Genomic DNA, 23,613 nt, shown 5'->3' on the forward strand with positions numbered 1-23,613 from the left:
GTCAATATCTGGGAAATTAAAATCCCCCATTATAAGACTCTCTGATTTACTGGCCCACTCTATTTCTCCGAACAGTTTCTTATTATACTCATCAGAGTCATTAGGCCTATAGCACACTCCTACTCTCAATTTTGATCTCCCAATGCTTATGTCACACCAAACTGACTCGACACTGCACTGTCCAGCGATGTCGACTGGCTTCACTTCCTTGGATTTTATGTGTTTCTTAATTAATAGCATAACCCCTCCTCCCTTCCTATCCTGTCTATCCTTTCTGTACACATTGTACTCCCCAAATTCCAGTTCTGCATTTCTTATATCTGTGTGACACCACGTCTCTGAAATCCCCACAATATCTGCCTTTGATGTTTTGAGCAATACCTCAAATTCATCAAATTTATTTACTAAACTCCTAGCATTGGTGTACACACAAGTATACATGCACCTGTTCTTTTTCTTAGCTACCCTAACACAACCCATGTGTTTACTTGTACCCCAATGATTCCCAGCAGTCTCTGAAATATCCTGCATCTTATTTTCCAGGCTGCGGCTCATTCCAATAGAAGCAGTGCAAGAATCACTTTCACCTCTGCCAGTGGCTACTGTTAATCTATTAGTCCTTGTATCCCCCCAATCTAGCAGTTTTCCGACCCACCTAACATTGCCTCGATAGCATCAGCAAACATTCTTGCACCCTTTCTATTTAAGTGTATCCCATCCCTGTAGAAGCAGTCTCTCCTGTTAACAAGTACAGACCAGGCTGAAAAAAATTCTACCCCTTGAGCCCTGCACAATCTTTCCAGGGCCGAATTGATTGACAGGGCTCTCATCATATACTCCCTCCTATCGTGTCTGGGCAGAATTGCAGACACTTTCAATTTCAACCCTAATTCACGGCTTTTTTTCATCAGTGACCTGTACTTGTCAAGTAATTCCGCCGGTCTCCTACTCTTAATGTCATTAGTAAACAACCAGAGAAGTATCATCAGCAGTTAAACCATAGACATCAAGTTGACCAGTGTGATTCAGGTTTTTCTTCTGCTGCTGATATTCGAAAAATGCCAAGTAAAGGAGCAAAGAACCATTTCTTGGCATTTTTTGGCCAGAGACTTCTCATAATCTGCCTTTTTGCCTAACCTTGCTTGGATTGCAGACTAGTTTATACTTACCCCAGATATAAATTATCACCTGATAATTTATATGCATCTCATGCATTTTTCTTCTTTGCCACATGTCCCAATAGTTCATCTGACATCCATTTAGGTCTTACATGAAAGTATGAAAATTCTACTGGCTTCTATGGTTATTTCCTGTTGGTAACAGTAATAGTTGGTCCCACAGTATAGAATTTAAAAACTGTCTGTGACCACTGTTGTCTCCTTTACAAAAGCAAAAACGCTTATCTTTGATGGTAGATACATCTTTAAGTAAATCCCACATCAGTATACTGTGATTACTGCCACCTAGTGGTTCTTTTATCTGCAGATTCTTCGTGCATTAAGTGTCACTAGCATTAAGTCAGGGTCAGGATTATCAGCACCGCTGATAATCAGTTCAGAAGTATTGCTCTCTTGTTGCCTCTCTAACCTGCTGTTAAAAAAAATAATCAGTGTGTGTGTGTGTGACCAACCCACAAGTTCCAGTCAATATCTAGTGTTAAAATTTCCCATTATAAGACATTCTGATATACTGGCCCACTTTATTTCTCTGTTCACTTATCTGTTGTACTCATCATAATCATAACAGTCATACAGCCTATAAACACTCCTACTCTTTTTGTTTTCCCAGTGTTTATGTCACACTAAACTGATTCAAAATTGCACTTGCCACCCTTGTTAACTGAATGCCCTTCCTTGATTTTATGTGAGCCTTAGATTCTTAACGAAAAGCATAACCCCCCCCCCTCCTGTCCTTTCTGTATACATTGTATTCCCCATGTTCAAATTCTACATCCTTTATGGCTGAGCGAAACCATGTCTGATATCCCGACAATGTCTGCATTTGATGGCTTGACCATCACTTCAAATTCATCAAATTTATGTACTATTCTCTTAGCATTGATGTACATGCAAGTATACATGCACCTGTTCTTGCTTTTAGTTACCTTAACACAGGCCATGTATTTCCTTGTTCCATGATAACCCACAGCAGGTATAAATCCCCAATACGTTGTTTTCTGGGCTTCTCAGTGCCGGATTAAGGCACGGACTAGCAGGGCCCTTGCCCGGGGCCCATTCTGTAAAGGGTGCCAAATTTTACAAATCATGAAAAAAATTTATATACAGGGTGATTCACTACCAGTGCAACAAACTTGCAGGAGGTGTAGGGGGCACAAAGACGAATCTGAATCGCACAGCATTGCAGGGTCTGAAATGCCTTCGTCATGCGGTAGAGGACGTTGAACAGGAGGTCGCGTGAACAGCGATCCCGCTGGAAGTCAGCATTTGAGAACCGGTTCCCAAGGCAGTAGGATGGACGAGTATTCAAACGTTGAACTGGCCAACATGCACCTCACGTATGGAGCTGTGGACTGTAATGGGCGAGCCATTCTACGCTTGTACCAGGAACGTTTCCCGCACAGGCGTTCTCCTCATCATACAATTTTCGCACGTGTGCACAGAAGGTTACGTGAGACTGGTTGTGTCACGAGAAGTACCATGAATCGAGAGCAAACGACGAGGACGCCAGACAATGAGGAGAATGTCCTACGTCTTGCAGAAGGCAATCCGAGTATGAGTATTCGAGCGATAGGCCAACGATTGGGAATTTCCCAATCCACTGTATGGAGGATACTGTCAACAAACCAAATGAGTTCATACCATCTGCAACACGTCCAATCATTGGAACCTGCGGATTATGCACTCCGGAGGACATTTGCTACTTGGTTTCTTCAACAGGAACGGTTTGCAAATGCTGACTTCCAGCGGGATCGCTGTTTACGCGACCTCCCATTCAACGTCCTCTACCACATGATGAAGGCATTTCGGACCCTGCAATGCTATGTGATTCCGATTCATCTTTGTGCCCCTACACCTCCTGCAAGTTTGTCGCACTGGTAGTGAATCACCCTGTATATCCTTTGTAAATGGGGTGCCGAAATACCTTGGTCCAGCACTGGGGCTGCTGCATATTCCATTTGAAGCAGTGCATGAACCACTTTCACCTCTGCCTGCTATTAATCTATTACTCTGTGCATCTCCTCAAGCTATCAGTTTTCTGACCCACCAAACACCACTTTGATAGCATCAGCAAATATTCTTGCATCCTTTTTTATTTAAGTATATCCCATCCCTGCAGAAGCAGTCTCTCCTGCTAACAAGCACAGACCACACTGAGAAATTTTCTATCCCATGAGCTTAGCACAGTCCCTTCAGTGCCAAATTGACAAGTTTCTCATCATGTTAAGAAACACTCCCAAGGTGCTAGGGCTATTTTGCAATTCATAAAATCATGTCATAGCTGTAACTTGGACGAAGAGAAAAAGGAGAGGATGTCCTCTTGTTGATGTCTGTTGGATCAACAGAAATAATTTGACTAGTCTTTTTTATAAATCCTCCTCACATTTAAAGTGTTTATCTGTAATGAAGGGCAAGTTCTTTTCATTATGATATTAGTTGGCATATTATATTAGGAGATGCTATCAAAACTTGGCTTTACCTCTTTATTCGTGTTCAAGAGAATTAATTCAGTTACTGATGACTGTGTTTCGTTCAACCATAATTATTTGATAATCAAAACAATTATGATCACCACTTCTTGTGAAGTCAATGTCATTTGCCCAATGACATGGATATTAGTTTCACAAAATCTCAGTTTGATTTCATTTTCCATTTACTGTCTGTAAATTGAAAATAAAATTGATTTTGGGGATTTGTTTTTCAAGTGGAGTTGAATTAATCAATTTTAGAGAGAGGTTGCTGGGTTTTTCACTGACTTTTTATAACTGTAGACAGGCAAATGAAATTGAGAACTTAACATTATATAAGTTGCAATATTTGTGACGTGCCATTTAACCCATGTAGATCTTGAACTATATGGCTGTCTTGAAATATGCAATAAAATAAATTAATTAAAAATTAAATACTCATGCCTTGCCATCTCATACTTTTTGATTGCTATCCAGACTGCAATGGGTTCAGCTTATAGCACTGTATGTTGTTTGTCTTAATGAATTTTTTAGATTTTTTTTTTTTTTTGTTTTGTTTTTTCAAAAACATTGTTAATGGTATTGACTAAAAGCATTGTTTTCCATCTCTTGTATATGCTAGTGATATGGATAGTTGTTTATATGGCTGTTAGTAGGATAACTAATCAAAGTGAGCAATGAGTATCAAAATGCTTTGTTTTTAGTAATAATCGAGTTGCCAGAAAACTACACCTATTAAAAGAAATATTTTGTGATCTGAAACAATGTAGGTTCTGATTATTTTGGATATAAGAGGTTTGACTGTACTAAGTTTATCAAATAATAAAGGAATACTAAATGATAAAAGTATTTATTTTCTGAATGACAAGAAAAATGGGACACTTTTCAGATGCTACTTTTTATATATCTTTAATTTATTTTAAAGTATGCATTATTAATCTTAGAAATTTTCCTGATGTAACCAATAGGATTTTTTTTTTAATATGCACAGGGACCTACATCCAACTGAAAGATTCTAAATGGGCTCTTGCTATTGAAAATTGTATTAACTTTCTCTTACCTGCATTTTGTTGTGATAATCATCGAGATGAAATTGTGCTTCGTAACATTATGAGCTCCATCATTAAATCTGGGTCACAACCAAATATAATAGTGGGAAAATTTAATCCTAAGGTGAGTAATTTTAGTTATTATAACTAAATGTAGGCATTTCTAATAATCAGCACTTGTGTAAAGTACAGTTAACAGTGTTAATGATGGCTCTAAAATTTTGTTTATGGATGTGCTGAATTAACTGAACACATTGAAAATTAGTCTTAGGGTTTTTAGTAATCTGAATGTAACCATGAAAGGGATGTAAATAATTCCATTGTAAAATTATTAATATAAGGGCATTTTTATGAATATAACTAGATCAGTAAATGAGAAAATATTTCAGTGTGTGAATATTTCAAATATTACCAGATTTTGGATAAATGTATCAAAAGGAATTTGATTTTTTTTATTTTTTTTTTATTTAAAATGTTTATGAATTATAATCATGAATTTATTCATGGAAGAAGTTGGAAACTCATTAAAATATTACCTGTTTGAAATGTTTCCTTTTACTCTTTCATATTAATAATATCAAAATATCCCCTTAAAAATGCTTTTGTTGAGAAATATTTTGTTTTCAGTAAGGCATTAAGGCACTTAACACACAATGATCCCTTCTTGGGAATTTTTAATGCGTCAGCTATTTTGGCTGTAATGTGCAAACAGGGTAATCCATGTTGAACTTAACATATTTAAGTACATGAAACCTTCCTTAATAGACACCTTGTTGTGGACACTCCTTGCCACAAATATTAGAAATTACATGTTAGGTGACTTCTCTAAAACAGATGTTTTGTAAAAACACTTTAATAGGTGTCCTTTTAATATTTTCTACCTCGCTAGATGGGACACTTTCAAGGATAATTGACACATGCATTTTCATTGGTAAACAGCATTTGAAATGAAGGCAATTTGAAGGTCATTGTCATTACAATAATACCAGTTAGACCTTTGATGGTCATGGATTATTCATGGAGAAGATGGCACAATATATAGTTAATACACTCACCATTGCTGATAAGGAATGTTTACAAACTTATTTTGAAATGCAATTGCCAAACTGAGAGGTGCTGTTCCCAGAATTTAAAAAAAAAAAAAAAAAAACTACCAATGCATACTTCACAGATAATTTTGAATATCCTTTACAAATTAAAACATTATTATTATAGTAGTAGTAGTAGTGGCATTTGATGCAAGAAAGCAAGTGTATGAGCTTATGCAGCATCAACCAAAAAAATAAATAAATAATAACACACCATTCCCTCCAAATGCTTGTCCAGTTCTTCCTTAAATTTATTTAACCTATCAACTTCCACAACGACAGATGGAAGTTTGTTCCAGCAATTAACCATCCGCTGGCTAAAGGCAAATTTCTGCATATCTATTCTACATCTGTCTTTTCTTAATTTGAATTTGTGCCCCCTTAGGTTCGTAATCGGAACAAGTGGAAGGATCCCATCAGAATTCAGTGTGCTCAACCCATTCAAGGCCTTGTATACCTCAATCAGATCACCGCGCAGGTGCCTAGTCTCCAGCCACTGCAATTTGCAGAACTTAAGCCTCTCTTGGTAAGAGGATCCCTTCATTACCCTCACCAATCTTGTTGCCATTTTCTGTACACGCTCAAGCAAATCTACATCCTTCCTAAAATGAGGCCTCCAGACAAGGAGTGGCCTGATCATTGCCTTATACAGAGGGACAATCACCTCCTTTTCCCTGCTAGCAAAATTGCTATATATCATTGACAAAACCCCATGACCTGCCCTGGCAGCCTGTCTCCATTGCTCAGAAAACTTCATATCTGACTGAACAATTACTCCCAGGTCTTTTTCATTTTCTACCACCTTAAGTGTAGTACCACACAGTTGGTATGTTTCTCTGGATTTACTTCTACCCATATGCAGTACTTTGCATTTATCAAGGTTAAACTTCAGTTGCCACTTGAAGAAAGGCTTAAGTTTTGCAAATTACAGTGTCTGGAGACTAGGCACCAGCGAGGTGATCTGATAGAGATGTATAAAGCCTTGAATGGTTTGAGCATGCTCAATGCTGATGGGGTTCTTCCTCTAGCTCAGAATAATCACCTGAGAGGGCATAAATTCAAATTGAGGAAAGACAGATGTAGGATAGATGTGCGGAAATTTGCCTTTAGCCAGCGGGTGGTTGGTTGGTGGAACAGACTTCCATCCCTTGTCGTGGAGGTTGATAGCCTAAATAAGTTTAAGGCTCGGCTGGACAAGTATTTTGAACGAACAGAGGGGTGAAGTGGAAGTGGTTTTTTTTTTTTTTTTTGGCTTATGCTGCATAAGCTTGCATTTCTTGCATCAAATGCCTGTACTCTAATGCTAATGCTAATCCAAATTTGCATATAAAATATCCCTTGAATTTGCTGCATGCTGATCCTGTTTAACCACCTCAGCGTCCAGTTCTCTAAACCCAGAAAAACTTTGATGGTATTGTTCGGGGCAGAAGACAAAATCTGAGATGTGTATAGAGGGATTGGGATGATACATCTTAAGTTGTATTGATTAGTAGGGTCTAGGTTCCTAATATCCACCAGCTCCTGTCTGGAGGTTCATAGTGGTAGATAAGTCATCTGCATAAATGACAAATTGTTTTTGATTGTGGTGCAGCTTATATTTATATTAGTACGGCTTATGTTTTATACAACATATTATATAATATATGATATGTTGTATTCATTACATAAAATATATAACAAATAAAAAAATTTACTAAATATATTAATAAAATAATCATTTATAAAATAGTTTGTTATTATTTACATGTTTAATATAATGTTTTTGTAATACATATACTTGCGCACCTCTTAATTAAAACCAAAAAAAGCAGGTAGATTAACATTAGGCAATTGGCACCTTTTGTGTATGTGTGAAAAAAAATTCCTTGTTATGCCACTCTATGATTTTATGAATATTCATGCAAAGGTCCTTTGACACCAGATTTCGAAGTTTATAAACTCCGCTATCAATAGAAATGTTTTCTGGAAATTTCATTAGAAGAAAAAATATACATCCAGAAAACTTGCTGCAATTGTTCCCTAAAAACAATTCAAATAAAGCAAACTTTTCTTTTATTAAATGCACATTGCAGTTTTATTGGTTTTACCGTTTCTACCAGTTTTTACCGTTTCTACACCGGTGTTCAAAGAAATTGCATCACCTAGGAATTTCACACATTTAATAACCCTTTTTTGTGATGGTATGTTACATTAATGACTAGCGTCACAAATAGAAATATAAAAAAAAGATATTTATTAATAATTAAGGCAAAGCTAAGTAATATTTGACAGGTGTTCTTAAAATATTCCAAAATGAGCATTTGCAACCTTTATACAACAGTTTTGGTAAACATGACAATTATGGCTGAAATGTTATCAGAAGCCTGCAATTTGCTTCAGTTTATCATTTTAAATGGAAAATAAAATGAAAAGTTACCAGGTGCAAACTAATATTTAGTTGAACCGCCTCTGGCCTGATGACAGCAGCACACTGTCGAGGCATGGACAAGATCAATTTCTAAAGATAATCAACTGATAGTTTGTGGTTCCAAACACAAATTATGGCTTCCTGAAGTTCACAAAGGGTCTTTGGTTTCTTTCTGGCAACTGCAGATTCCACACGATTCCAACAGCTTTCTATAGGATTCAGGTCCGGGCTGTTAGCTGGCCAGCTAACAGTCATAATGGACTGTTCTTCCATCCATTTTTTTCACCTGTAACAATGTAAACACATTACTGTCAAACCTCTTTATGCAGAAATGAAGCTAAAGTAACTACAGAAGTGCCTCCTTACGCTTTTCACCCAATTACAAGGAGCAGATTCATCCTGAAAGATGCAGTTACTTGGCAGGTTGAAATAGTCTTTAATGGTTGGCAGCAATTTGCCTTCCAGTATAGCCAGGAATCCATTGGCATTTATGGAACCATTTATAAACTGCAGATGATACTAAATGCACCCCCATATCATTTGGCTGGTAGAGAATTTCACTGTAGACACCATACAGTCTGGATGGTATTCTTCACCACGTCTATTGTGAATCATTTGTCTCCCGTTAGAGCCATGCAGGTTGAATTTCTTTTCATCCGAGAAAATAACTGACTTACATTGCTCGGGGTGTCTATTTGGCATGCTCCTTACACCAAATTAATTGGGCCTTTTTCATTTTTTGTGTAAGGGGGCTTCTTCTTAGGACGATGGGCATCGTCCCTTTTTGAAGAGGTGTCTTCTGACTGTTACTGTACTTGCTACCACTCCTCTATGTTCTTCCCATTCTCTTTTCAGCTCAGACAAAGAAGCTTTATGGTTTTTAAGGCATAAGCACTTCAAAATGCAGTCCTGTTTTGGCATAGAGACTGACTCATTTGCGTCCAATTCCATTTTTGCTATCAGCAGAACCAGTATTCTTGAGTTTGGAAAGAAATCTACTCACTGTCAACTGATTACAAGACACTCTATAAGCAATATGATGGGAAGAACATCCTCACATAAAACAACAATAGCACTCTTTCTTTGTGGCATCAACTGCACATAACTCGCCATCCTAACACAGGCAAGGAATGACTGCAACTCTTGCAGAGCGTGCTTATATAGCTGAAAGTAACAGCTGATGCAATGTTACATCATCACCTATGCGTGCCAATCTTATTTGATGCAATCTGTGTGAGATATTGCCAACTACTTATGTTATTCGGACGACAATTACAATGTTAAGGGGTAATGCACTTTCTTTTGAATACCAGTGTATTGTGGCTTCCAATAGATGAATTTCCTTGATTTTCCGTTAGTAGATACAATACACATTGAAGAAAAGAAGTATGATCTTTTTCGTTTTTCAGAAACAGTTTGTTGCAATTCTTTCGGTTATGCTTTTTATGCCAAGAAACAGTTGCTTGCATTTTTTTTTTTTTTTTTTTTTTTTTCCCCTCTGTATCATGCTCTTGAATGATGGGGCCTTCACATTACTCACTGCTCCATATCTGTGCAACTTATAATTCCCTAGTGGCGGAGCACACATGCAGGAAATTCAAACAAATTCAGTGATGCGATCTACAATCAAAGTCGACACCTGATTGCTTTTTTTCGGGAATAATTAGAAAATGCATACTTGAATGTACATTTTTGCTGATTGAGCGTTAATTAATAGATTTTTCTGAATTTTAAAGTTGGGATATCAAAGAAAACGCTTCTGTTTATGTATATTGAGAGTTTAAATTTTGTGGATAGGATAGAAATAATTAGTTAATTTCAGTATGGTTATTTTCACTCAAGTAGATTAATAATGCTTGAAAACTGGATGGGACTAAAGCAGGATGTTTGTCAGAAATAATATTCCTGCAAAATTTCTAGCTGAGATAATCCCTATACTTGATTCCATTCAAAGAGGTCAGTTAGGTTAATTAATGACTCATCTCTAACAGAGTCTCTGCACTCGCTGTCTCATAGATGTACTGTTTCTACTGCATGCATCTTTAACAGATACTTCCATGGGCACTGTTCTTCTGAATTAGCTTCTATAATTCCTGCTCTCTCTTCAAAACAGTCCGAACACGTGCCGCCACCAGCCAACATCCATTTACTGTCCAACTTCAAACTCACAGAACCAATTTTTCATCTTCCTCGTTTATTCATTCAACTGCCGTTTTCTAGAACAACCTTCCTTCATATTTCCTGAAAATTACAATCTACAGAAGTTCAAGTCCAATGTCAACAAATATCTTCTTTTGTCTTCTCAACCTCCAACCCAAGCATGGTACTAAGTACTATAGGTTCTAACACCTCGTGTTTGGGGTTTACATAAAAAAAAAAAAAGAGAGAGAGAGAGAGCAGGAATTATAGAAGCCAATTTAGAAGAACAGTGCCCATGAAAGTATTTATAGAAAAGCCGTGCAGCAGAAACAATGACCACAAGACAGAGAGTAGAAAAGAGAGACTGTTAAAGATGCATAATTAATTAACTCTGTCCTCTTTTGAAGGAATATAGAAGACTGAGAGAGGTTTTGGGGGCATTGCCCCAGGCAGGGAACAGTATTCCATGATAGGATGTATTTGCACGATATCAACGTAGGATGCTGAGAGTGAGATAAAACTCAGTTTTTTAGATGCAGAGGGAGCATTATTTGTGATGTGCTTATGCTAAAATAGATTATAAGTCAGTTGTAATCCTCAATAGAAAGATGTGATCTGGTCTAGGAATCTCAGTGTCATTGAAGATAAACATAGGACCAGAACAATCCTTTTTTGCAAGATATAAGACAGGACTGAGTTTTAAAAGTATTGAAATTGACTAAATTATCATTGTCCCACTGGAAAATTATATGGATATTAGCATTTAGGTTAAGTCGTAATGGATATTTGAGAAATAAAAGCTATTTGTTGTAGGGCAAGATTTCTCAAATTGGAAAGTGGAATGTAATTTGCTGTCATCAGCAAAACTGTGGATAGGCTTTCCAGTCAATGGGAGAAGGTCATTAGTATACAAGAGGAAAAGAGTGGGAGAAAAAAAACTGAATCTTAAGAAACACCTGCATTTGTGGAAAAGTTAAAAGTCAGAGAGAAAACTGGATACCCAGTTACAAAAAATAATTGACAAACCATATGATGGAAGTTTATTTAGGAGACCTTTATACCAAACAGCTTTGAAATGTCAAGAGCAACTACTTGAGTTTTGCCAAACTTTTCCATTGAATTTGACCATAGATGGGTACATTGGCCAGTATATTACTAGTGTGTGTGATCTGGTCTAGAAGTCTGAGCGTCATTGAAGATAAACATAGGGCCAGTATATCGACACACTGATGGAATCCATACTGGTGACCATTGATCAGATGGAAGGCTTCTAAATAGTTTAGGAGTTGGCATTTAATAGATTTCTCCTTTACTTTGGAAAGAGTAGAGGTAAGTGCAATGGAATGACAATTGGATGGGAAGTATTTATCACCTGTTTTAGGAACTGGCTGGATATCAGCAAATTTTCAAGCAGAAGAGAAAATGCTTGTGGAATAAGAAAGTCTGAAAAGGCGACATAGAACAGGAGTAAGCGGAGGAACATTGGTTTTAATAAAAAGTGGGGAAATACCATCAGGATCTGGTGATTCTTGATATTTCAAAATTCTTCTGACATCCTTTTGATGGAAGAGCACATCAGGCATTGAATGGAGTGTTACCGGGAATAGTAGGAGGTTGTTTGTTAAGATCATCAGTACATGGTTAGAACAAAAGTAGGCTGCTAGCAGGTTAGCTCTATCTTTAGAGATGGGCGAAAGTTGCCACCATTAGCTTTGGCAAGAGGCCAGAATTCCCAACTACTATTTGGACATGAAGCAAGTTTTCTGTTCTTAGCCTGTTCAAAATATAGTTTGGGCTGATTAATAACTTCTTTACAATTGTTGCAAGCTTTCATGAAGGCAGAAAATGAATCTGGAGATTTGGATGCAGGGCAATTCCGATATGCAACATTCTTATCTTGAAAAGTCTTAACACATTTATTGGAAAACCAAGGTTTAGATAAAGGACAAGATTTTAAGGAGTGGAATAAAGGATTTCATCCCTACAAGAATAATTTTACTGATGCGATCTGAGCAAAAATTGACAACAGATACTATATTTCCATATATTGTTAGGTTCCTTCAATGCTTATGTATTGAGGGAGCTTGGCCATTCCTTATCCCATATTATAAAATACAGATGCAAGTTCTGGTATTTATAGTAGATAAAATGAAATGCATAACAATTAAAAGTAGCATTAAGGTGCCATAGAATGGTAGGAATCGCAGACCCTGTGCCACTTCCTGTTATCACTTAGAGCGTTGTATGCAGAATTTATCTGATCTACTATAAATAAACCTTTGTCATATTCTATAAATTTTTTATTGTTATATATTATTATAAGGAAAGCTGAATAGATGTTATTATCATCCATCCACTTGCTTCTGCATTCAAAGGGTCAACCAAATCCTTTTTGTGCATTATGTAAAGGATGAAGATTTGAACATTTGATTAGAGCCAGGCCAAGAGAAAGACAGCTGAGCTGCTTTCTTCTGCATTGTTATGGCTGTAATCCATTGTTTGCTCATATATAATCATTTTAGGACCTAACTTGTTTAGAGTACTTCTTTCTTTATGATTTTAAATGCTACTTTTGATTGTCAATAAGTGTTTCTGAATGTAATATAAGATAAATATGAACTTTTATGTTTTTCTTTAGGTATATAACACTAGGAGGTATGAAGCAAAGTCAAAATATCCAACTATTTTTCAGATGGTTGAAAGCAATGAACCAGTTATAATTAACTGTCTAATAGATCAGGTAAAATAAATAAATGATATTAGTTAGAACTAAAAGTCATATTATAAACTTGAAATCTAACTTGTCATTTCTATACCCCTTAGTTTTTATGTTGTGTATATTCAGTGCATTATTCATTATGAATTTGTGTTGCATGGTCAAACTGAACCAGGAATACTACAAAGTAGTTCTATATCAGTTGCATGATGAGGTTCAGAGAAAATGGCCAAAATGTGAGCTTCGGGAAATTATGACGACACCCCTGCACATTCAGAACTTTCCATTCAAAAATTTCTTGCTAAGCATTCTTTCACTGTGTTCCCATCTTCCATATTCACCAGATTTTGCTCCCTTTCGGGATATTTTTTTTTTTACAGGCATACCTCGAATAACGAATAGGATGCGTTCCACGAAATTACACTTCGTTAAGCGAAACTTCGTTTTCAGAGGTAAAAGTACTATGGCCGGAATAGGGATACATTCGTACGTAAAGAAAATGAAAAGCTTTTTTTTTTCGAACAAAGAAAAGTTTTATTAAATAAACAGTCAACTTACATACAAAGTGAAATCACATTTTAAAATATGAGTCTAAAGTTGATTGCTTATGCTTTTTTTCTCTTTCATTTAACAGTTGCCTATATGGAGTTATTGCATTTAACACTGATCGCTTAACAATAAAACTTCTTCCTAAATCAGGATCATTTTCACTAAAAAAATTTAAAACGTTTTCAATGTCATTTAAGCACCTTTTTAAATCTTTGGTTAACACTTTTTCGGCAGGAACTTCTTTAACTTCGTCTTCATTATCTTTGTCTTCGTTGCTAACAAGGTTTTCTAAATCTTCCACTGAAAAACCATCATCTTCTGCATTCAATAAATTTCTAACAACCATTTCATCGACATTTTCGAAACCTATTGATTGAGCCATCTGGATAACTTCATTTCTAATTTCTTGGATGTTATTTTCTTCTTCTAGTACAACTTCTGGCCATATTTTGTGCCAAACTCCATTTAAGCATTTCTTAGTGACTTCTTTCCAAGAACTATCAATGTTTTCAATTGCGTTTTTAATGGTGTAGTTTTTCCAAAAAGTTTTAACTGTCATTTCCTCTTTATCCTCTAGTTCAGTTAAATTGCTTAATGTTCGACGCAGATAATAAGCTTTAAATGATGCTATTATTCCCTGATATAATGGTTGAATCAGGGAAGTTGTGTTTGCTGGAAGAAACATAACTTTGACAGGAATGCATGTGTCCAATGTGTTAAGATCAGTAGGATGTCCCAGAGCATTGTCTAACAACAAAAGAACTTTTTCTTCAAAGTTGTTTTTTTGACAATACCATTTTACTTCAGGACAAAAGTGGTTAACAAACCAATCAGTAAATAACTCCTTGGTAACCCATGCTTTTCTATTTGATTTCCATATTCCAGGTAAATTCATTTTTATGTTACCTTTTAACGCCCTCGGATTTTCTGAATGGTAAACTAATAATAATTTTAATTTATAATCGCCAGAGGCATTTGATCCAAAGAGTAACGATAAACGGTCTTTGGCTGCTTTGAACCCAGCAGCTGACTTTTCTTCAATAGAAATGAAGCTTTTTTGTTGGTAGCCGTTTCCAGAACAAACCGCTTTTGTCAACACTGAACACCAAATTTGGTGGAAATTTTTCACGTTCAATTATTTCCTTTAGTTTTTCTGGAAACTTATTTGCAGCTTCTGTTAATTTTACACTATGAATCCTGGCCCGTTTTTTAAATTTCTCGAACCAACCACGAGAAGCCCCAAAGGTTTCCGTAATTTCTTCAGTTTGTTTAGATTTCAGGTGATTAAACTGGAATATTTTTTTTTATGTTAAATGGGGCTTGAAATTGCAGACTTCGTTATATCAAAGCTTCGTTATCAGAGGTAATGTTAACCGAGGTATGCCTGTATTTCCAAAATATATCCCCATCATTTACAAAATATTAATTCAGTATTTGAACTTTTTGGTCACACTTTGTATTATGTTTTCTACTATTGGGATATATCTTGCTTCCTTATATAATTTTATTTATTCTAATATTAAAAGAATAGGAGCATTTTAATTCCGACATAATACAAAGCCGAACATAATGCAAGTATTATGCTCAACCCTACACAGAATCAAATATCACTGTATTATCAAAATCGATAATTTTGCTAACTTTACAGTCCCCACCTTGCACGTGGGCTTATCAGAAGTTGATTACATTCTTGAAAAGACTGCTGATATTCTACAAGGTTGATATCTCATTATAGAGATCGTCAGCTGACAGCAAGGGCCTTTTACTTTAAGCTTAGCTAAAGTAAGTTGACTATGAACAAATGCAAATACAGAGTAGTAACGATTAAAATCCATCACTTTGGGGATGTGTAGACACAGAATTGATAGACACAGTACTGACTTATTAAAAGAATGACATGAAAAAAATAAAGTTAGCTTAAAGAGTCTCCAGGATAAAAATATGATTGTGCACTGCCAATAGGAAATAAAATTATAGCAGCAAATTAATAAATGGGACATTTCATTTATTCCAATGCATGTCACTTTGTCAGTCAACTTTACCATCCAAACCTGTTATAGCAGTATGTAAACAAGTTCACTGTGATAGTAAAGGTCAATCCTACTTGTCAAACTTCAATTCAATTTTCTCCTCAATAGTCTTATTTCCTGTTAAATCTTTTACCCCACCCAGTGTTAAGATGACGCTTGCTTGACACCATGGAGCTGTCTTCCTCTTGAGAGGCATATCATTGTTTTGGTCTTATCTCTAAACTTGTTATCTTTATATTAACTATTGTCAGAAAGCAGCTTTGTGTTTGAAAAATAAGGCATTGATGAGTTGAAAATAACATTTTCTATTAAAACACTTCAAATGCATCAATTAAGATTGTTAATAAGTTCTAGTTGAAGGGACAATGAAAAAAAAAATCAAAACAAAGGAATAATATACTTTGGTAGACATTTAGAAATCAATCATTTTATTTTGCTTCTCCCCCCCCCCCTCATTTGCCAGTACAGCCACTCCCCGACTTATGTAAGGGTTGCATTCTGCAGAACTCTACATAAGTCGGAATTTCCCTAAATGCTTATCCAGAACTCGCAACTGTGCATACTGAATTGGATTAAAGCAAAAAAGAAATGTTTGATGAAGATGTAAATAGAATTATGTATTCAATTTTTTTAATCTCATGCATGGGAAAAAATTTCAAAAGTTTACAAAAGTGCAATTACAAAAATTTTACTTTAACATTGTGGAAACCATCGTGATGCTTGAACCTATTAAACCACCAGTTGTTTGCCACAAACTTGGCTTGGGGTTTGCCATAGTTATCCTTAATATCTTCATAAATACTTCTTTTACTTGAATGGCCATTAGACTCAGGGGCACTTGCTTTTGAATCTGATTTTCCCTCCATATTATTAATAACTTATCCATCTTCGAAATATCACCTGAATGCTGTTTTGTGATTGTTGATCTTAAATGCTTTGATCCTTTAACGTGTTTTTTTTTTACATGCACTGTATACTTTAAAATAGTATTCATTGTTGAAGCAGCGAGACCTAATTCCCATGCATAGATGACAATCTTTGTCCTGCTTCTTACTTCTTAATCATTTTCATCTTTATTTCTAATAAATTTTGTTTCATTTCGTAATTTTGTTAGCACTGCTACCAATTGCACTTTCTGTTGGTCACTTTCCCTTCGTAGTTGTAATGAGTAAATAGGAATGAAGAGAAGATTCTGAAAATTTTTTTGTTTTTTTTTTTATATGATTGAAGATTGTATGGAAGGGGAAACGTTTCACCATGATAATGTAAAAATCCACACAATTCCAGTTATCGGTATTATCGCAAATGCAATAAAATCAAGTTTACTACCCATTTAGAATAGTTTTCACTAAACAGAAAAGCCCAATAAACCGGAAAGTGTAAATTGTTTTTATTGTTTTATGGTCGTGACCTCCAGAACTTGCTTAAGAAAAATATCACAAAGGTGTTCAAAATTGATTCTTATAACCGAACGTAATTTATGATAACGATAGAGTGTAATGCATTCTCCAACCGCACCTCATAGCCCTTCCTCTCAGAGCCAATAGTAACTTTTGTAAACGTGTTGGCCACGTGTTTTGTTTTTGCATTCTTTGGTTAAAAGTGATTTTTGTGTTGTGCTTATTTGACATAAATTAGTATAAAACTAATAAAATTTCTATTAAAAAAAATGACCTTTTAGAGATTTATACAGTGAAATTTCCAACTACTTGAGGTCTTGGAACGAATTACCAAAAAAATAAAATAAATAAAAAAAATAACAATGTGTTATTGGGTTCACATTACAATATTTTCACACCTCCATTTATTCCTACAGGATGCAACATACGTTTCCATATTTTTTTTCAGTTGGCACCAGCCGGCAAAAACATACATAAAGTCAAATGAAAGAATAGCAGAATACTAATGAAACAGCTTGCGAACAAACCTATACCATAGATGATAGACATTTACATTTTTTCCTATATTACTTTCTACAGTATACCTTTGAAGCTGCATGTATAAAATGTATAATCTCGTAGCTGTACAGTTTGAAAACTACTTAAACAGTAAATGAAAGAAAACCCAGGTTTGCTTTACTAATGGTACAAGTTTCCCTGGTTACCATATTTCAAAAAAAAATCTCAGTACATCAGAAAAACTGCTGGATTCAGATACTTGCAACAAAGACCAATTTATATGATGAAATAACACGTGAAGAAAACTTCAGATATCCAACAATAACCATGTGCATAAAAAATATATAAGATGACCAACCAGAGATATTCTGCCATTAATAAAAAGATATAGTAGGAAAAAAAAAGTTAATCTAAAAAAAACAATTAATGTAAAATTATTTTTATTGTAAAATTATTGTTCATGCCTTCTTTTATTGTAAAATTTTAATTTTACAATAAAAGAAGGCATGAACAGTAACAGAATATAATATATTAGATTTCATATGCACCATTATGAGGGTTGTTTGGTAAAGATCCATATTCTTCTAGAAATAGAATTTCTCCCCACCCCACCCCGAAAACCCCAGCCCCGTGTGTGTATGCATGCACGTGTGTTTATTATCAAAAAGCTCATCTATATAGTAATTATGTAAGTTTTGGTTTCTGCAATTATTTGTGCTTTTTAAAAAATAAAAGGTTTGGCAATCAAAACAAAGAAAGGATATGGTTTGGTAGACATTAACATAACTGCGAAATTAAAAGGATTTATAATGAACACTCCATATTTTTGATCCCTTCTCCTCATTGTACTGACATGATTTTCCCCCATCTATTTTGAAAAAAAATGGCAAAACTGCAGCTGTGCTTTTGAACTTAGAACTAAAAAATATGTCAAATTGGTTTTTAATTTCATCTCTATTTAATGAATTTGCTATCAGATGTGCTACTGTTCAGTACATAAAATATATGGAATGCATGAAATCCTAAGTAAAATATCTCACAATATAAGTTTTACTCTGTGTTAGATATGCCATAATGTTAAACTGCTTTCTTTTTGCAGGTGTATTCAAAGCTAAATTCTATTGAATAGCGTACTCCAGTAAGAGGATGGAGAAATACAATATAGTGTTTAAGAAGTCATATATACAAGAATTTAACATTAGCATTAGAGAGGCATATGATGCAAGAAAGCAAGCTTATACAGCATCAGCCAAAAAACAAAAAAACAAATCCCATTTCACACATCTATTTGCTCTAAAAGTTGGTTGAGTTCTTCCTTGAATTTATTTAAGCTATCAATTTCCACAATGACAGATGGAAGTTTGTTGCAGCAATCAACTATCCACTGGCTAAAAGCAAATTTTCACACATCTATTCTACAATTGTTTTTCCTAAGTTTGAATTTATACCCCCTCAGGTTTGTAATCTGAATAAGAGGAAGAATGTCATCAGAATTGAGCCTACTCAACCCATTCAAGACCTTATACACCTCAATCAGATCACCTTGCAGGTGACTAGTGTCTAGACACTGCAATTTGCAGAACTTAAGCCTTTCTTGGTAAGAAGACCCCTTCATTTCCCTCACCAATCTTTTTGCCCTTCTCTGTACTCATTCCAACAGCTCTACATCCTTCTTAAAATGAGACCTCCAGACCTGTATGCAGGCAAGGTGTAGCCTGACTATTGCCTTATACAAAGGGATAATCACCTCCTGATTCCTACTACCAAAATTCCTGTATATCATTGACAAGACTCCATGGCCTGCTCTGGCAGCCTGCCTACACTGCTCAGAAAACTTCATATCTGACTGCACAATTACTCTTGGGATGGTAGAGAATGAAAAAGACCTTTCACTTCTTTTTTGTTCTCTGCCACTCTGAGTTTAGTACTGCACAGTTGGTACATTTCTCTTCGGTTATTGCTACACATATGCAGTACTTTGCATTTGTCAAAGTTAAACTTTAGTTGCTACTTCTCAGCCCATCTGCCCAGCTTTTCCTAGATCCTCTTACAGTAGTATAATGTCAGTAACAACCTTGCCAATCTTTGTATCATCTGCAAACTTGGACATTAAGCCAATTATACCTTTATCAATATCATTGATAAATATACAAAACAACAATGGACCCAACAACGAATTCTAGGGGACTCCACTAACAACATTAGACCATGAAGAGCAGTGTCCATTGATTACCACTCTGTCTTCTCCCACTCAACCACCCTTGCATTCATTTTACCAACTTGCCCTTAATGTCATACTGCTCCAGTTTGTACAGTAGTAGTAGTGGCATGTGATGCAAGAAAGCAAGTGTATGAGCTTATGCAGCATCAGCCAAAAAAAAAAAAAAAAAAAAAAAAATCAAACCATTCCCTCCAAATGCCTGTCCATTTCCTCCTTAAATTTATTCAACCTATCAACTTTCACAATGACAGATGGAAGTTTGTTCCAGCAATTAACCACTCGCTGGCTAAAGGCAAATTTCCGCACATCTATTCTACCTCTGTCCTTTCTTAATTTGAATTTATGACCTCTTAGGTTCATAATCTGAACAAGTGGAAGGATCCCATCAGAATTCAGCGTGCTCAACCCATTCAAGGCCTTATACACCTCAATCAGATCACCATGCAGGTGCCTAGTCTCCAGCCACTGCAATTTCCAGAACTTCAGCCTCTCTTGGTAAGAGGATCCCTTCATCCCCCTCACCAATCTTGTTGCCCTTCTGTGTACACACTCAAACAAATCTACATCCTTCCTGAGGCCTCCAGACCTGTACGCAGTACTCAAGGTGTGGCAGAACCATTGCCTTATACGGAGAGACAATCACCTCCTTTTCCCTGATAGCAAAATTGCTATATATCATTGACAAAACCCCATGATCTGCCCTGGCAGCCTGTCTGCATTGCTCAGAAAACTTCATATCTGACTGAACAATTACCCCCAGGTCTTTTTCATTTTCTACCACCTTAAGTGTAGTACCACACAGTTGGTATGATTCTCTGGGGTTACTTCTACATATATGCAGTATATATATATATATATATACATATATGTACTTTGCATTTGTCAAGGTTAAACTTCAGTTGCCCTTCTTAGCCCGTCTAGATCCTGTTGCAGTAACACACTGCCATTACTGTCATTAACAACCCTGCCAACCTTTGTATCATTTTCAAACTTCGACATTAAGCCTGATATACCTTCATCAATATCATTGATAAATATACAAAACAACAGTGGACCCAACGCCGAACCCTGTGGGACTCCACTAATAACATTAGTCCACGAAGAGCAGCACCCATTGATTACCACCCTCTGTCTTCTCCCACTCAACCATCCTTTTATCCATTGTAGCAAATTTCCCTTAATACCATTCTGCTCCAATTTGTACAATAGTCTTCCATGCACAACAGTGTCAAAAGCTTTCCTAAAATCCAAATATATGATATCAAAATTATTTTTTGCCTCCAGTTCTTTTGTGACCACATCATAATATCCTATCAAATTTGTCAGACAAGCCTTTCCCTTAACAAACCCATGCTGTGTCTGAATTATTGCTGCAGTCTTGTCTATATGATCCTGCAATGCAGCTTTAACCAGTGACTCCATTATTTTACCCGGAACAAAAGTTAAACTAACAGGTCTGTAATTACTCGTGTCACCCTTCGATCCCCCTTTGTGAATTGGGGACAGATTTGCACATCTCCATTCTGTGGAGACCTCCCATGAGTCCAAGGATGCTATCATAATTATGACTAAGAGTTTGCTTACTTCCTTTGCTGCCTCCTTTAATATAACTGGATAGATCCCATCCACCCCAGGTGCCTTTCTTATGTTTAACTTCAACGATTTCTCCTCCACTTTGCTCTCAGTTATTACAAAATCATTAAGTATCCTGCTACAATTTGATAACCTTCTGCAATTTTCAAACCTTAATAATTTCTCATGTGTGAATGTAGATGCAAAATACTCATTCGTTTGTTTGCTATCTGAGCAGGATCATCAACAGTCGAACCATCGATGTCAAGTGGACCAATCAGATTCATCCCCTTCCGTTTAGAGTTTATATAAGTAAAGAAATCCTTGCTGTTTTTCTTAGCATCTTTTGCCAAAGATTTCTCATAATCTGCCTTCGCCTGCCTAACCTTCTTTGTGACCTGATTACAGACTAGCTTGTATCTGCCATAGGCTTCTAAGTCACTTTATAATTTATATGCATCCCATGCATTTTTCTTCTCTGTCACGAGTCTCATTAGTTCATTTGATAACCATTTAAGCCTTAACCTTGAACATTTCTTAATAGATATGAAACTTTTAGTAGATCCACGATTAATTCCTTGAATGCTTCCCACTTAGAATTTAGTGTTGGTAATGTCGTCAGTTAATCCCAATGTAGAGAATTTAAAAACTGTCGGAGACCACTGTACTCACCCTTACGGAAGCAAAAACCCTTTCCTTTACCCCTGATGGTAATTAAATCTTTAAGTAAATCCCACATCAGTACACTGTGATCACTGCCACCTAGTGGTTCCTTTATCTGCAAATTCTTAATACACGAATGATCACTGCTGATAACCAGATCAAGAGTATTACTCTCTCTCTCTCTCTCTCTCTCTCTCTCTCTCTCTCTCTGGTTGCCTCTCTCTCTCAAGGCCTTATACACCTCACTCAGATCACCATGCAGGTGTCTAGTCTCCAGCCACTACAATTTCCAGAACTTAAGCCGCTCTTGGTAAGAGGATCCCTTCATTCGGGGAACATCCTTTGTAAAATGGATAGGTGGAACAGGACCAGGGTATGTCTGCCAGGGGCAAAGGTTGATGACGTTGTAGAGCGGATATCACCTTTCAAGGGCACAAAAGGTGATATAGTTGTACACGTTGGCACTAATGATATTAAGAGTAGGAGACCGGCGGAATTACTCAACAAGTACAGGTCACTGTTGAAAAAAAGCCGTGAAATAGGGTTGATTTTGAAAGTGTCTGCAATTCTGCCCAGACACGATAGGAGGGAGTACATGATGAGAGCCTTGTCGATCAATTCGGCCCTGGAAAGATTGTGCAAGGCTCAAGGGGTAGAATTTTTTTCAGCCTGGACTGTACTTGTTAACAGGAGAGATTGCTTCTACAGGGATGGGATACACTTAAATAGAAAGGGTGCAACAATATTTGCTGATGTTAGGTGGGTCGGAAAACTGCTAGTTTGGGGAGATACAATGACTAATAGTTTAACAGTAACTGCAGGCAGAGGTGAAGGTGATTCTTGCACAACTTCTATTAGAATAAGAAGCGACCTGGAGCGAGGGGTGTTGGGGGTTTCAGGGACGGATGGCAGTCATCATGGATTAGTTGGGTATATGGGATGTGTTAGGGTAACAAGGAATAGGCATAGGAGCATGTATGCTTGCATGTATACCAATGCTAGAAGTATAGTAAATAAATTTGATGAATTTGAAGTGTTGGTCAAGACATCAAAGGCGGATATTGTTGGGATAGCAGAGACGTGGTGTCACAAAGATATAAGGAATGCAGAACTGGAATTTGGGGAGTACAATGTGTACAGAAAGGATAGACAGGACAGAAAGGGAGGGGGTGTTATGCTGTTAATTAAGAAAAACATAAAATTTGCAGATAAAGGAACCACTAGGTGGCAGTGATCACAGTGTGCTGAAGTGGGATTTACTCAAAGAGGTAACTACCGTCAGGGGTAAAGGAAAGGGTTTTTGCTTCCGTAAAGGGGAGTACAGTGGTCTCAGACAGTTTTTAAATTCTGTACAGTGGGAAGCATTCAAAGAATTAATCGTGGAAGCTACTAGACTTTATATACCGATTAAGAAATATCGTTCAAGTTTTAGGCCTAAATGGTTATCAAATGAACTAATGAGACTCGTGACAGAGAAGAAAAATGCATGGGATGCATATAAATTATCAGGTGACGCAGAAGCCTGTGGCAGATATAAGGTAGTCTGTAATCAGGTCACAAAGGAGGTTCGGCAGGCGAAGGCGGATTACTAGAAATCTTTGGCAAAAGATGCTAAGAAAAACAGCAAGGATTTCT

General features: G+C 36.3%; 1 protein-coding gene across 1 annotated transcript in view; it reads left to right on the forward strand.

Moving 5' to 3' along the window:
• Window positions 1-23,613, forward strand: part of SMC6 (Structural maintenance of chromosomes 6) — a 655,684-nt gene that overhangs the window by 392,230 nt on the left and 239,841 nt on the right. Inside the window, exons 14-15 of the mRNA XM_090377619.1 lie at window positions 4,638-4,819; window positions 12,968-13,069. Of these exons, the coding sequence (XP_090233745.1) occupies window positions 4,638-4,819; window positions 12,968-13,069 (284 nt within the window). The remainder of the gene's footprint in view (window positions 1-4,637; window positions 4,820-12,967; window positions 13,070-23,613) is intronic.

Source organism: Mastigoproctus giganteus, chromosome 7, assembly GCF_048544385.1.
Source record: "Mastigoproctus giganteus isolate SK-2022 chromosome 7, ASM4854438v1, whole genome shotgun sequence".
Taxonomy (NCBI): Eukaryota; Metazoa; Arthropoda; class Arachnida; order Uropygi; family Thelyphonidae; genus Mastigoproctus; species Mastigoproctus giganteus.